We start from the raw sequence: 16,338 nt of genomic DNA on the forward strand, positions 1-16,338 counted from the left end.
CAGACTTAACTCCTGGTGTGGACATTTGTTCTTTTGCTTGCTTGCTGTTCCTCCCACTTCTTATAGTAGCAAGACTTAGAATTTTCTTTGAGGGAACCATTCCTGACTCAATTCTCAGTCCAGTTTGAATGGGGCTGGTTATCCCTCTTTCCCCAGCCCAGTTCCATGATTTTAGAGGATTAAGATAATTACCATATCTGTCCTCCTCAGCATAGTGATTGGTTTAGGAACGGGCACCTGACTCCATTTGGGCCAATGAGGAGTGGGCTAGGATTTTTACAGGAAGTCTTTCTACTAGTTTGGAGATATGAGGATAGTCTTGGAGTTACGGGGGGCCATCATAAGATGAAATGCTATGTGAGCATGAAGTCCACATGAAGGAAATTTGTACAGAGGAACCTGCATAGAGAGAGGAAAAGAGGCATGTCCTGATGTACTGAGGAAGTGCCCACATCCAGCTACACATGAAGCCATCTTACTCCTGGACTTCCCAGATATTATGAACAATAAATTCCTATTAGGGGCTTTTTTGGTTACTCATCAGCAGAAGTCCTAACTAATGCATGTTCAGGGAATTGGGGATTGAGATATATGTTGATAGCCGATATAAGTCCATTAATAATATTTTGGAACATTTTGAGATTAAAAGATCAATGTGGTCCTTTAGCTGCAAAAACTTCTGTCTTCCCTCCTCTCCCTATTTCTGTGGCTCCTTCCAAAGAGAATATCTCCCATTAGCCTTTTACTTCTCCCCTCCCCCCATGCTCTCCTCCCAAAAAAACTTGCTTATTCTAGTAGATGTTTATGAAACAAATGCCCTTACATCTCTGTTCTCTGTCCTTCAGAAACAGTTAGGTGAGAAGAGCAGGCAACCTTATGCCTATTCAGAAAATAATAATATTTAAATAAAGAGACAAGAAAGTATATCTGTTATAAGCTTTTTCTTTTTTTTCTTTTTTAGAATTGTAGCTTATGAGTTTATCTACGCCCGCTATAGTCATAATTACAATTTAATATCTGCATACAAAAGCTATGTAAAAATCCATTTTTTTCCCAAATATACAAATTTTCTTTTTGGATAGTTTAAAACATTTTGATCACAGATTTCAATAGAGTTTTAGGCTGAAAAAATATGACCAACCTAGCAATATCACTTAACACTGTTTACAAAACACAAATCTTCAGGTGACGGTAAATCTCTTCCTACTCTGTTGTACTTTTCTGACTCTCAGGGCATGAGAACATGGTGGGGGAAAGAGTTGTTTTTTTCTGAAGAAAGCCTGGATAGCTCATTTGGCTCTATAATCAAATGGAAAATGCCAATTAGGAAGAACCGAAAGAATGAAGTGGCATAAGGTCCGCTCATTCATGCCCTGATATCTCCCATGTTAGTGATACACATGTAATTAAAGTGTCTTCCTTTGTCTTGCATTGTGCTCCATAATTTACATGAGAGTTATCTGCATCCTGAGGAGGACAGATTTTGAATCTGATTGTCTTGTGCATAAGGTGGGTCAGCTTTAACTGTGCAACAGAAAGCCACAAACAGCGTTTTACCTGCACGATATTGCTCTTGAAGGCGGCATTAAGTAATGTAGAAATACACTAGAAATGCACACTTTTTGCATTTGCAAACATTTGTACAGCACAGTAAAAATTCTGTGATAAGGCCAAACCTTTTTTCCCCCCTCAGTCTTTTTTGCGTGTGTGTGTTGTGTTTTTAATGTATTTTTTTTTTTTAAAGATTAAAGTAAAAGGTTTCAATTGTAAAAAATACACACCGGGCAAATCCTTACCTGGATAATAAATATCTACATCACAGTACAATAAAATTTCTTCTCTATAAAATTTAAATATGGATTATAGTCTATCACTATCAAAAGAAACACTATGCTAATATTTCCATATTATTAAAATAACAGGAAAAATTACGAGCTTATTTTAGAACCTGATGCCATAGCCATTGGAAAGGGCAGAGAGATTCAAATGTCTTTAAGCACACTCCTTTTGAAGAGGAACGGTGGCTTGGTTATTCACTGAAATTCAGTTTATGAAAAAGGTTTAGCCTTACAAATGCTGGCTACATTTCAAAAACCATAAGACCAGTTTCATATTTTATGACTCATGCAGCAAAAGGTCAACAGGACACGAATGGGCTAGAGTTCCATAGAATAAAAATGTATCACGGACAGTGACATGCTTTGAGGGCGTCAGCAGTTCGTGGAGGCTGAGTCTGCGGGGGGCGGGGCTTCGTGTGGAGGAAGGGCCCGGCCTCACACCTGGTCACAGGAGGGCGACGAGAAGGCGATGCTGGAGCAGAGCCGGGCCTGGCGGTCCACCCCAACGACTGTGCTGCAGGTAGAGGAGGTGTCACTCAGGGCACAGGTGAGGGCGTCACTGGGCTGAGGCATCAACACGGCAAGTGTGTCACTGAGGACCGAGGCTCATTTGACTAGAAAAAGCTCAGAGGCGGCACGTGGTGTTTTGAGCAGAATCATAAAGAGGAAAAGATCTTTTTTTTTTTTTTTAAACTATTTCTAGAAACACCACACGTCTAATTGAAGAGCAAAGTACACTTGAAGGCTACACACACACACACACACACACAGAGCACTCATCCCCAAAAGTTGTGATTTATAAATAGGAATCCCAGCTGTCAGGTTTGTTCCCCTCTGCTGGGATGTCTCCCCACTGTGAGGAGTTTCAATCAGTCCACATTTGATTTGAAAGTCTGGACAACATAAGAAAAAAATGTTTACAAAAATCCAGAGCAAATCCCTCCTATTTGAGTTTTATGGGATGGAGTCTTGAGATGCACAAAATACCTCAGTCAGTTACAGAAGGAATGAGTCACTTTGCTCATAGGGGTCTTGATTCTTTCAGATCTTACAGCTTTTCAATCGAAGTACTTGAAGGCTTGTCCTATTCAGCCTAAAGGAGTCAGCTTTCGGCAAGACTTTTAGGTCAGTGGTTTGCTTGTTTAAAGCAATCAGGTAAGGAGCCATATTTACTTGGGGCTGGCTGGGTCACTGTCAATCTCCCCAACCATTTGGCCAATGGCCAATCATGGTTAATCCCGGAAGCTTTCTGATGCAGCTTTAGATGAGGCTCTGTACTTATACCAAATCTGGGGGTATCTGATGTACTGGGACTCTCTTTCAAACAAATTGGGAAGAACTTCCTTGGGACCCTTGCTGCCCAAGGAGTCCATGAACCTCCAGTACCCATCTGCTTGCCTTCCTCTGCTTCCCTTCTGAGGGAAAACTTGCCCCACTCTGAAAAGCTTCTTAGAGTTGCTCTGGAGCAGAGAAGGTGATTAAGTGCTTCAGTTTTGTTCTCCAAGGAGTGCCAACGAAGGGAACTGAGATGTTAGCAAAGTGAGGACTTGAGGAGACTGGCTAGAGGCTGCCTAGGGAAAATAAACCCCAAAAACCTGTCTGTAGAAAAGTCATGGCACGTAATCTGCCCATGAACTTCATGCTCATAATCTTAACCTCTTCACCTACTTCCTTTTTCTCTTAGCGAGTTCACAGAATCATTCTTGTTTGCTTTCCTCAGAAGACTGTATCATTGTCTCAGCACATTAAACAAATAATTTTCCTCCCAGATTATTTCTGGTCACACTTGGGATTTTTGATGCTGCGCCTCTCCCTTTCCCAAAGCCATCCTGCCTTTCTCAAAATAATTGGTGAGTAGAATGTCAAATTCCTATTTGGAATCAATACCAAATCTACTTTTCTTAACTGTTAAGATGGTCATAATTTCTGTCTTATTGAGTTAGAAATTTGAATGTGAAAGAAACCATCAAAAACACCTGATTTCCCCTGCCCAAATTAGTACCATATTAAGTATGGCAAGGATTTGAGAGTTCAGGACATATTCATCAGGTGAGAAAGCCAAGACTCTAGGTCACAGATCTATCAGTTGACAGTACAAACTATAATTCAGGGACCATGACTTCTGGGCCAGTTAAGAAAGAATTAATCCACATGGTTTTTAGGCAAATTTTACCAATATGGCTTATTTCCCTTAGTACTTCCAGGATAAGGCAGTACAAGGCAGGCAGAAGAATAGTATATGTCTGCCATGCCAGTGAAGGGTGAGGTACATTCAACTGCGTGGGTATATTCTTCACCCACTTTCTGACTTTGAAACAACCAGGGGCACATTTGTTACTGGGCACACACTGCATCAGCATTTGTCCTTGGGGAGGTGGGTTGGGCAGGGAAGGTGAGTGAGGGTTCCTATGAATGGTCTGTGGGTATTTCCTGTTGAATGTCTGTCAGGGCAATGCTATCAGAGAAACGGAGAGGGTCAGTGGCCAGACCAGTCTTTGTTTAGTGATAGTCACACCTCAGAGTTGGAGGGAAAAAGGGACCTGGGAACACTTGTGTGTTAGAGCAAAGACCAGAGGGATCTAAGGCCAGAGGGAAGCTGAGGGGGCTTTAAGACCACGGCATTTCCTTCAACTTAGAACGTAACCACAATAATCTCTCCTCAGAATTCCTCCAGAACAAGACTCAAATTTCAGCTTGCTATCTCTCCTTGATGAGAAGATTTGATCCACCGGGCACTTTGTTGTCAGGTCAGCAAAGAAGCAATCAAGCTGAATAACCTCAGGCATTTGGGAGATGCAGGCCTAGGTGTCACTGAATAGCGACAACACTCTGTAAATAGGTTTGATTTTTGTGGGAATTTTCTCTGAGCCCACACTGTAAGAAGCCTTCTGACTATGAGGTAACACTACGTGGAATTTTTGGAAACTGTTGAATCACTGACATTAGTGAGGATTTTGGGCTCACTGAAGGCAACTGTTTTCCTTGTTGGCCTCAACCAGTCAAATACCCGCACATTTTTGAGTCATGCCCATGTGTAACTAGACTTAAATCAATATAATTTTAATAATGAAATTAAATGAGAAATTTCATTATAAAAATTATAGTGAAAGGACAGCTAATTTGAGGGAAACAAATATTCCTGTAGATTCTAGGTTAGGCTTCGAGGAGAGAATAATGAGTACTTAAAAACAGCATGCACTTGAATAGATAAAAATTTGTCCAGACCTTTCCTTTGGAAGTGAAAGCCTCATTTAACTAAAGGTGGTCTGTGCTGTGCTAATCTGAGCCCTGCAAAAATCAGGATTGCATCAAAGGGACCACATTGTCTTGGTAATAAGTCTTCTTTAGTCTTCTGCCTCGCCATTTTGCTTGCTTGAGTCTCTGACCGGGACAGATGGGAGCTGGTGATGACTTGGTGCTGGTGAATGAATGATTGTCCCCTCCCCACCTCCACAACTGTAAAAACCTCCAAAGCATTCACATCAAAGGACTGGAGAACAAAATGCAATAGTTACAAATACCCGCATTCAAGGGGCAATTTCATCCATGTCTATGCCAACGACTTCCTCCCTTTACCCCCAAACGATCCCTCCCAACACAAAGAAATAAAGGAACAAACAAAGAGGAGCGAGGCAATGGAATGAAATGACAGCCAGTAGTGCTGATGGAATCATGAGCATGAGTCAGTCAGTCTAATCCTCAAACACTTCCAAGAACAACGGGGGAAAGAGTTCTGTGGGGCATTCCACCTTCATGTGCAGGAAGCGGCTAGCGTGGCAGGCTCCAATCATCCTCAGGTCTGTCACCTTCATCAGGAGTTTTGGCCAAAAGTGAGTCACGTGGTGTTTTCGGTAATTGATATAGTGTTCAAAGGCCAGCAGGAAACTATCCTGGTATTTCTCTATTCTCTCAACGCAGGCAAGCCCTGGGCGATCTGAGAGAAGAAAGGAGATGGCTATTAACTCAGAGACAGAAAGGAGACGGCTTGCCCAGTCCAGTTCAAGCCCTTTGGTGTGAAGTGGGCCCATCTGGGGACTTTTATCTCCTAGGAATAGGCATGGATGCAACAAGAATTCTGGGGCGTCAGGGACCAAGATACCAGGGAGTGCTGTAATTTACATGAACGGAGTCAACACTTTGCTCAGATCAATATCTCTGGTTTAGACAAACCATCTCCTTGGGTGTGAAGGATACCCAAGGACAAATCACCTCCCTTCTAGGGTACAGAAGGAGAAGCCTCACCTAGGGAGTGGAAACACTTTGCATAATGAGGAAGGATCTTGACGAGTGTGGACACGCAGAGAAAGGAGAGACATGAAAGGATACCAGGAAGATCTCAGGAGGCATAGATGCCAAAGGAGGATGTTGGCTGTGAAGAAAACTGGTGAAGACAGAGCAGCACAATATCCAATTTCAGTTGTTTATTGGACTGTAATGAACCACTCCTTCTCTTCCCTTTGAACTTTGGTGCTACTGTAGCAGCCTTGTGTTGGTGGTGTCTTGGGAAATTAAAATGAAAAGGGGATGTAGGCTGTGCTAGCATCACCCTGGACAGAGAAGAGAAGACTCATAGCAGGAAGCTAGAGCTAGAGGAGACCATGACAACGTATAGCTCACAAGAGCTTCCCACAACATGTAGGAAAGACTCAAGGCAGTATCAAAAAATGATAAAAGGATATCAAGAGAAAGCTAGATTATTGGGGAAGAGCTGGGGTGCAAACGCTCAGGTTGCAAAAGTGTGTATAGAGGGAATGTACTTCAACATTATAAAGGCCACATGTGACAAGTCCATAGCTAACTTCATACTAAATGTTGAAGAGCTGAAAGCTTGAGCAAGATTAGGGAACAAGACAAGGGTGCCTACTCTTGCCACTTTTATTGACCATAGCATTATAAGTCCTATCCAGAGAAATTAGGAAAGAAAAAGAGATAAAGGCATCTAAACTGGAAAGGAAAAAGAGAAACTGTCACTATTTGCAGAGGAGAATCCTGAATGCATCAAAAGAGTAAAATATCTAGGAATAAATTCAACCAAGGAGGTGAAAGACCTACACACTGAAAGCTATAAAACATTGATGAAAGAAATCAAAGAAGACACGATAAGTAGAAAGATATCCTTTGCACATGGATTGGAAAAATTAATATTGTTAAAATGTCCACACTACCCAAAGCAATCTGCAGATTCAGTGCAACCCCTATCAAAATTCCAATGGCACTTTTCACAAAAATAGAATAAACAGCACTAAAATGTGTATGGAACCACAGCAGACCTGAATAGCCAAAGCAATCTGGATAAAGAAGAACAAAGATGGAGGCACCATACGCTCTGATTTAAAAGTATATTACAAAGCTATGGAAATCAAACCAGTATGGTATTGGCATAAAAACAGACGCATAGATCAATGGAACAGAATAGAGAGCCTAGAAATAAACCCAGGCATATATGGGCAATTAATTTACAACAAAGGGGCCAAAAATATACCATAGGGAAAGGACAGTCTCTTTAATAGATGGTGTTGGGAAAACTGGAGAGCCACATGCAAAAGAATGAAACTAGATTCCCTATCTCACATCATACACAAAAATTAGCTCAAAATGGTAAGACCTGAAACCATAAAACCCCTAGAAGAAAACATAGGTGGTAAGCTAGCTGACACAGGTCTTGGCGATGAATTTTTTGTATTTGACTCCAAAAGCAAAGAGAACAAGAGCAAAAATAAACGACTGGTACAACTAAAAATCTTTTGCACAGCAGAAGAAACCATCAATAAAATGAAAAGACAACTTATTGAATGGGAGGAGATATTTGCAAATCATATATCTGATAAGGGGTTAATAATTCCTACAACTCAGTAACAGAAAACCCAAATAACCCAATTAAAACATGGGGAGAGGATCTGAATAGATATTTTTCCAAAGAAGACATACATACAACTGGTCAATAGGGACATGAAATCATGCCTGGCATCACCAGTCATCAGGGAAATGTAAATCAAAACCACACTGAGATATCACCTCACACCTGTTAGAGTGGCTATTGCCAAAAAGAAAAGAGATAGCAAGGGAACCCTTGGGCATTTTTTTTTTTGGGAATGTAAGTTGGTGCAGCCACTATGGAAAATAGTATGGATATTCCTCAAAAAATTAAAATAGAACTACCCTAAGGTCCAGCATTACATTCCTGTATTTATCTGAAGAAAACAAAACCACTAAATCCAAAGCATGTTTGCACCTCTGTGTTCTCTGAAGGATTATTACAATAGATAAGGTATGGAAACAACCTAAATGTTCCTGCTGGATGAATGGATAAAGAAGATGTGATTTACACACACACACACACACACACACACACACACACACACACACACCCCCTGGAATACTATTTAGCCATAAAGTATGAACTGTTGCCATCTGGAACAACATGGATGAACCTTAAAGAAATTATGTTAAGTGAAATAAGGCAGAGAAAGATGATCTCACTTATATGTGCAATCTAAAAAAAATAACAACAACGAAACAAATAAAAAATGCCAAGCTTATAGACACAGAGAGTAGATTGGTGGTTGCAGAGGCAGGGGCTTGGGGGAGGGTGAAAGGGGTGAAGGAGATCAAAAGGTACAAACTTACAGTTATGAAATGAGCCCTGGGGATGTGTAATATACAGTTAGGTAACAATAGTTAATAATACTGTGTTGCATATTTGAGAGAGCAAATCTCAAGAGTCCTTATTGCAAGAAAAAAAATGGGCAACAATATATGAGGATGGATGTTAGTTGGACTTATTGTGGTGATCATTTCTTTCTTTCTATTTTTTTTTTTGGCTTTGCGGCATGCAGATGTTCGAGAGCCGGGGATTGAACCTGCGCCACAGCAGCAGCAATGCTGGATCCTTAACCCACTGAGCCACCAGGGACCTCTGCGGTGATCATTTTGAAATATGGACAAATATGTAATTGTCATACTATACACCTGGAACTAATGCAATGTTATATGTCAATTATACCTAAATTAAAAAAATGAAAAGAAGTGTGTAAACCTGGATGAAATCCTCATACAGCTCCAGAGAGCACTACGATCCCCCTGCCCAGTTCTCCTGTTTGTGGCTCTGATCAAATACATTCATGCTTCAAGTGACCAGTTATGGAAACATCTGTATTAGTAAAACTCTTAATAGGATTCTGCTTAGCCTGAAAGAAAGAATCAGGGCTAATGTTTCAATCCACCCTTCTTGATTGTAAACAAAATATACTGGCTTTTGGACACCACTGTCCATCTCAGACTGCTATTTGTGCATTTTAATGTTGTATTTTCCTTCATATTTGATGCTTCTGCTCTGTGGCTCTACTCCCCCCCCCCCACATCTCTGTCTTATCTCTCTCTCTCTCTGAGTATGCCAGAAGAATTCTCCCCACAGGATCCTTTAACTTTTGATTCAAACAGAAAATCAACATGGCATTGCTCAGGGTATTTTCAAGGAGGAAAAATAACCTGGGTTTGGTGGCATCAAAACCCTGTCCTTTGGAGTTCCTGTTGTTGCTCAGTGGCAGTGAACCTGACTGGTATCCATGAGGACTCGGGTTCCATTCCTGGCCTTGCTCTGTGGGTTAAGGATCCAGTGTTGCCTTGAGCTGTGGTGTAGGTTGCAGATGCGGTTTGGGTCCCGCATTGCTATGGCTGTGGTGTAGGCCGGCAGCTACACTTCTGATTCAGCCCTTAGCCTGTAAACTTCCATATGCCATGAGTGCAGACCTAAGGAAAAAAAAAGAAAGACCCCCCCCCCAAAAAAAAACCTTTGTCCTTTGATGAGAGACAAAGATAAGGTGGTCATATCAGTGACACAGAGATGATGAAAGGACATTCTGATGAGGTCAAGTTGTACTAAACATGTTCATGAAGAAATACTTTAAAGGTCAAAAGACTGTTTTTAACTCCCTAAGACAAAAATCTCTCAAAGATGTGTTTTGGGATCATTCCCAGCTTACTCTCTGTTTATCACTGAAGGACCCAGGACTTAGAGAATTAGCTCCTGGAGGAGGCATTGAAGAAAAATCCTGAAAGACAGTGTAAATGGAAATAAATAATGGGGCTCAGAAGACAATGCTGAGGAGGAATTGGGGCCTAAGAGCTTGGATGTGGAGTGTCAAGTGTCCTGGAATATTTTTCTGGTCCTGGCAGTATTCATGAAAAGTATCTAGGTCATTGGAGCAGGGAAGATTGAAAAAAGTTAGCAAGTGTGTCACGTGGCTGTCAGGCAGTGGTGGTGTCATAAAAATAAAAGAATTAGGGAGTTCTTGCTGTGGCACAGTGGATTAAGAATCTGACGGCAGAGGCTTGGGTTACTGCAGAAGCATGGGTTTGATCCCTGGCCCGTGCAGTGGGTTAAAGGATCTGGTGTTGCTGCAGCTGTGGCTCACATTCAATCTCTGGCCTGGAAGCTTCCATATAACATGGGTGTGTCCATGAAAAAAAGAATTGGTAAGAATCATTCAGTTAAGTATTTGACAGTTTGAAATTACATTCACGAGTTTGGCCATCTCCACACATTCCCTTTATCTACTTTACTGACATTATTTACTTAAGAATCTATTAAATTGGTTTGCTGCAGGGGAAAAATATTTAGAAAATAGTATTTAGGCCATAAATAGAAAATAATCACAAAAATGGATGCATGGCAAAAACCTTGATTAAACTTTAGCTAAAGTTTCTTGCTCAAGATGGCTCCTGAGATCTGCTCTCTCTTGGTTGAGGGAGGGGAGGTTAGCAAGTGTTAGAGAGGTGCGAGGGACAGATTAGCATCCAAATGAATCTCCTTCTTCATCTAATTTAGGAAGAGAGATAATTTGAAAGAAAACTCTAAGAGAAATAGCTTTCTCACTATGTGTTTCAATGTTATTTAAAACTCCCTTTGTACCACTAAAATCTTGGCTAAAAATTACTTGAAGCAAAAGAAGAAGAAGAAAAAAAAGGAGTTCCCATTGCGGCTCAGCAGTTAATGAATCTGACTAGCATCCATGAGGATGCAGGTTCCATCCCTGGCCTTGCTCAGTGGGTTCAAGATCCGGCATTGCTTTGAGCTCTGGTGTAGGTCACAGACACAGCTCGGATTCCATGTTGCTGTGGCTCTGGTGTAAGCTGGTGGCTACAGCTCCGATTAGACCCCTCACCTGGGAACCTCCATACGCTGCAAGTGCGGCCCCAAAAAAGCAAAAAAAAAAATTACCTTGAATCCTCCCTTCAGGAATATAATCCCTACTTATTTAGTTCAGTTCTTTTTTTTTTTTTGTCTTTTGTCTTTTTGTTGTTGTTGTTGTTGTTGCTATTTCTTGGGCCGCTCCCGTGGCATATGGAGGTTCCCAGGCTAGGGGTTGAATCGGAGCTGTAGCCACCGGCCTACACCAGAGCCACAGCAACGCGGGATCCGAGCCGCGTCTGCAACCTACACCACAGCTCACGGCAACGCCGGATCGTTAACCCACTGAGCAAGGGCAGGGACCGAACCCGCAACCTCATGGTTCCTAGTCGGATTCGTTAACCACTGCGCCACGATGGGAACTCCAGTTCTTTTATTTTAAAGGATACTGAAGGCCGAGATGCTAGAGGAGCCACCCAAGGTCACACAGGGAGGCCTTAGATAATTTACCCATTTTATTTCTTTAGGGATAATTCTACTAAAGAGCTGGCAGCTCCGATTTCTACCTGGCTGTCCACTGGAGACAAGAGGCCAATAAGCAGCTCCTGTCATGTGAGTTTTCCCAACATCAGGCCAGCAATGAACATCTCTAGAGCAAGTCTGCTCCCAAGAGGGAATTGTATATAATATAACGTAATAGGGTCACATGGAGTGACGCTGAATCCTCCATAGCAAGTCATGGGTTCTCACACTCAGCAGGAAGGGACTGTACAGGGGTGTGGACTTTAGAAGGGGAGGAAATGGGAGTCCATACTAGAGCCTGTTCATCACAGAGTGCAAGAGGGTCCATTATTCTATTCTACTACTTATATTTATTTCTGAGATTTTCCATAGTAAAAAGAATCATTTCCTTTTAAGTGGAGTTCCTGTTGTGGCACAGCAGAAACGAATCTGACTAGTAAACATGAGGATTCGGGTTCCATCCCTGGCCTTGATCAGTGGGTCAGGATCCAGCATTGCTGTGAGCTGTGGTGTAGTTTGCAGACGCGGCTTGAATCCTGCGTTGCTGTGGCTGTGGCCTAGGCTGGCAGTTGTAGCTCTGATTTGACTCCTAGCCTGGGCACTTACATATGCTGTGGGTGTGGCCCTAAAAAAGAAAGAAAAAAAAAAAAAAAAGAACAGCAAAAATTAACAAATGGGACCTAATCAAACTTATAAGCTTTTGCACAGCAAAGGAAACCATAAACAAAATGAAAAGACAACCTACAGTCTGGGAGAAGGTATTTGCAAAAGATGTGACCAATAAGGGCTAATTTCCAAAATATATGTACAGCTTATACAATTCAATAACAACAAACCAAACAACCCAATTGAAAAATGGGCAGAAGACTTAAACAGACATTTCTCCAAAGAAGACATACGGATGGTCAACAGGCACGTGAAAAGATCTCATCACCACTAATTATTAGAGAAAGGAAAATCAAAACTACAATGAGGTACCACCTCACACCAACCAGAATGGCTAGCATCAGGAAGTCTGCAAATAGTAAATGCTGGAGAAGTGGTGGAGAAGGGAGAACCCTCCTGCACTTGGTGGGAATGTAAATTAGTGTAGCCACTATGAAGAACGGTATGGAGGTTCCTTTAAAAACTAAAAATAGAGTTATCATATGATCCAGCAATCTCACTCCTGGGTATATACCCAGACAAAACCATACTTTGAAAAGATACATGCACCCCATGTTCATAGCAGCACTATTAATAATAGCTAAGACATGAAAACAACCTAAATGTCCATTAACAGATGAACGGAAAATGAAGATGTGGTATATATACAATGGGATATTATTCAGTGATAAAAAAAGAATGAAATAATGCCATTAGCAGTAACATGGATGGACCTAGAGATGATCATACCAAGTGAAGTAAGTCAGACAGAGAAAAACAAATACCATATGATTATCACTTATATGTGGAATCTAAAAAATAGTACAGACGAACTTACTTACAAAACAGAAAATGACTCAGAGACATAGAAAACAAACTTACGGTTGCCAAAGGGGAAAGTGGAGAGGAAGGATAAATTAGAATTGTGGGATTACCATATATACACTACTATATATAAAATGCATAAACAACAAGGACCTACTATATAGCACAGGGAACTATATTCAATATCTTCAACTGTAATGGAAAAGAATAAAAAAGAATATATATATATATATATATATATATATATTCATATGTATGTATAACCAAATCACTTTGCTTTATACCTGAAACTAACACAATGTCGTAAATCAACTATACTTCAATAAAAAAATAAAAAAACTCAAAGTTAAAAAAAAAAGTCTGCCATGCCAAAATTTTCTGTACCAAATACATTTCTAGACTGGCTTAAAAAAAGGAATTCTACTAAATTAACCCACAAGCATCAACTCTGTAAAGGATTCTCATCGTGCTTGTGACTGATATTTTACCCATCTAGTCAATAATTAATCCAGTAAACACTTCTAGAATCCTATTAAACACTGGCCTAGAAGCTACGTGCACAATTAGATACATCTCTGTCCTCAAAATAATAAATAGTCCAGGTGTTCCCAGTGTGGCACAGTGGGTTAAGCATCCAGCATTGCTGCAGCTGAGGCATAGGTTGCAACTGTGGCTCGGCTCGGATCCCTGGTCTGGGAACTTCCATATGCCATGAGTGTGGCCAAAAAAAGAAAAAAACAAGGTCCAGAGGGAGAGATGAGCAGGTGAAGTAAGGAGCTGTAGGGCAGAGTGACAAGGGCCGAGGCACAGGTAAACTTAGGGTAACTCTGAAAATGCAGAGGATGACTTTGAAACCGCCTTCTATGTAAAAACTAGCTTTCCTTAAAGAGTCTGATGCAGCTTGCCTTTCTTATTTATTATGACATGATGCCCAAAGAAAAAGTGTCTGCGCTATTCTCCACTTTTCACCATGGAGAGTTAGAGGCTGTGATAATGAGCTGTGGCAGGTTAAGAGGGCTATAGATTCTTTTCCCTCCTCCCACCCAGAGCTAGACTGCAATCTGGGCTGGTGCTGGGACTTGTCTGGACCAGCAGTATGTGACTGAAGTGATGCTATATGACTTAAAACTGGGCCTTATCTACAACTTAAAAAAATTGAAGTGTATATATTGTTTTCTTTTGGGGTGTGCCTGCAGCATGTGGAAGTTCCCTGGCCAGGGATCGAACCTGTGTCACAGCAGTGACAACACCCAATCCTTAACCACTAGGCCACCAGGGAACTCCTCATCAAATCTTTTTTTTTTTTTTTTTTTTTTTTTTTTTAGGGCTGCACCCACAGCATGTGGAGGTTCCCAGGCTAGGGGTAGGATCAGAGCTGTAGCTGCCTTCTTATGCCACAGCCATAGCAATGCCAGATCTGAGCTGCTTCCTACACCACAGCTCATGGCAATGCTGAATCCTTAACCCACTGAGCCAGGCCAGGGATCGAACCTGCATCCTCATGGATACTAGTCAGATTCATTTCTGATGTGCCACGATGGGAACTCCCTCATTGGGTCTTTAAAATGACTCTTTGATTTCCTTCCCTCCACACTGGGAAACCAGAAAGCGTCATGCCCTTGACACCCTTCTTCTGTTTCTAGGCTGTTGGCAAACCCCTGCTTGGTCCCTGGAGGAGAGTGAGATATGATTCTGATGCTAAAGGGGGACTGGAACTCATCACATGATTTGAATGAGCACTGGACAAGCACCAGCTCTCCTGAAGCCCCATCCCGAGTCTGCACACCCACCTGAAGACATCAGCAGGACGGCCTGGAGGAGGGCAACTTCGGTGTCATCCAGGTTGAAAGAAGACAAAGACATGCCCAGGTCGAAGATGGCATCTGACACCACGCCAAGACCCCCATTCTTCAGCTGGCCCCGCGTCACTGCCATCTCCCCGTTCAAGGTTAACGTCTCGCTTTCTGGGTCATAGCGCACAGCAGCGCGAAGGGACATGATTTCCATGCAGCAGCCTTTGAGGAGGATGATCTGGTCTTCACATGGCAGCTGAAAAGAAGCAGCCCACGTCAGCAAGGAGCAAGTGGAGAAGTGTCATTAGGCACAGCACTTGAGATCTTAGTGTGTGGAACGATAGGAACGACCCCCTGCGATGACCCCTCCGCCCCCGCCCTGGGCTCCCTGAGCCCCCAGCTTTCCCTTCCTGCTTGGCTGTAGGCTTTCAACACCATTTTTCACACTCCAAGTTGGTGGTCATATCTCCACTAGCCCTAACCCTGTAGTCTGCATTCTATTACAGTCATTTGTGTAATTGTGCTCAGAAGCCCTCACTCTGGAGGTTTCTGTTACAGCACCAAGAGTGAGACCTGCTTCACTTTACACAATTTTCGTCTCGTAGCTCTGACAGTTGATGGCTGACTTCACTGTTCAGCTGGCAACTGTGCTGCTCTGTCTCTTTTTCTTTTTTCTTTTCTTTGGTCTTTTTAGGGCTGCACCTGCGGCATATGGAAGTTCCCAGGCCAGGGGTTTAATCAGAGCTGCAGCTGCTGGCTTACGCCACAGCCACAGCAATGAAGGATCCAAGCCTTGTCTGTGACCTACACCACAGCTCATGGCAATGCCGGATCCTTAATGCACTGAGTGAGGCCAGGGATTGACCCCGCATTCTCATGAGTCACATGAGTGTTTGCAAGTGAGGGGAGGGTTGGAAGCTGGCTCTGTCAGAATCCAAGGTCAAGAGAACAGGAGAACTTGTTCTTTGAAGGACTTTGGGTGTCAGTTTCTGTAAACAATGAAAACGTGGAGTTCCTGTCGTGTCTCAGTGGTTAACGAACCTGACTAGTATCCATGAGGATGCAGGTTCGATCCCTTGCCTCCCTTGGTAGGTTAAGGATCTGGTGTGGCCGTGAGCTGTGGTGTGGGTTGAAGATATGACTCGGATCTGGCATTGCTGTGACTGTGGTGTAGGCCAGCACCTGTAGCTGCGATTTGACTCCTAGCCTGGGCATTTCCACATGCCGCAGATACGGCCCTAAAAAGACAAAAGACGAAAAGAAAAAAACCACCAAAAAAACAAATATGTAATGACACGTTTCCATCTTGTCATTAAAACGGGTACCAATTATTTTTTTGGAAATACTCTTAGCAATACTTGACCAGTTTGGTTTACGTTATCATGTAAGGCTGAAAGTAATACCACTGAATGACTTTACAATATAGAGGATTTCATAGTTTTTACTAATGCAACCTACCCGCTTTACCATTTAATTTCAGATTGCTTTGCTTTTCCTACAGAATAAAAGGCATTTTGTATTTGTTTCTTGAATCCATTCATATGAATTCTCTCCTTCTACTCAAGGGGGAAAAAAAAAGACTGTG

At 42.1% G+C, this 16,338-nt stretch overlaps 1 protein-coding gene across 31 annotated transcripts in view; it reads right to left on the reverse strand.

Annotated features, from left to right (window-relative positions):
• Window positions 1-926: 926 nt before the first annotated feature.
• Window positions 927-16,338, reverse strand: part of THRB (thyroid hormone receptor beta) — a 461,170-nt gene continuing 445,758 nt past the window's right edge. For all 31 annotated transcript variants that reach the window (XM_084987228.1, XM_084987237.1, XM_084987234.1 and 28 more), the window contains 2 exons: window positions 14,751-15,009; window positions 927-5,772 (listed from right to left, as the gene is read on the reverse strand). In XM_084987228.1, the coding sequence (XP_084843354.1) occupies window positions 5,531-5,772; window positions 14,751-15,009 (501 nt within the window). In that variant the 3' untranslated portion in view covers window positions 927-5,530. The remainder of the gene's footprint in view (window positions 5,773-14,750; window positions 15,010-16,338) is intronic.

Source organism: Sus scrofa, chromosome 13 (genome assembly GCF_054392235.1).
Source record: "Sus scrofa isolate SSC_HxYL_T2T_F1_AM1 chromosome 13, Sscrofa_HxYL_maternal_Yorkshire_Landrace_v2.0, whole genome shotgun sequence".
NCBI classification, from domain to species: Eukaryota; Metazoa; Chordata; class Mammalia; order Artiodactyla; family Suidae; genus Sus; species Sus scrofa.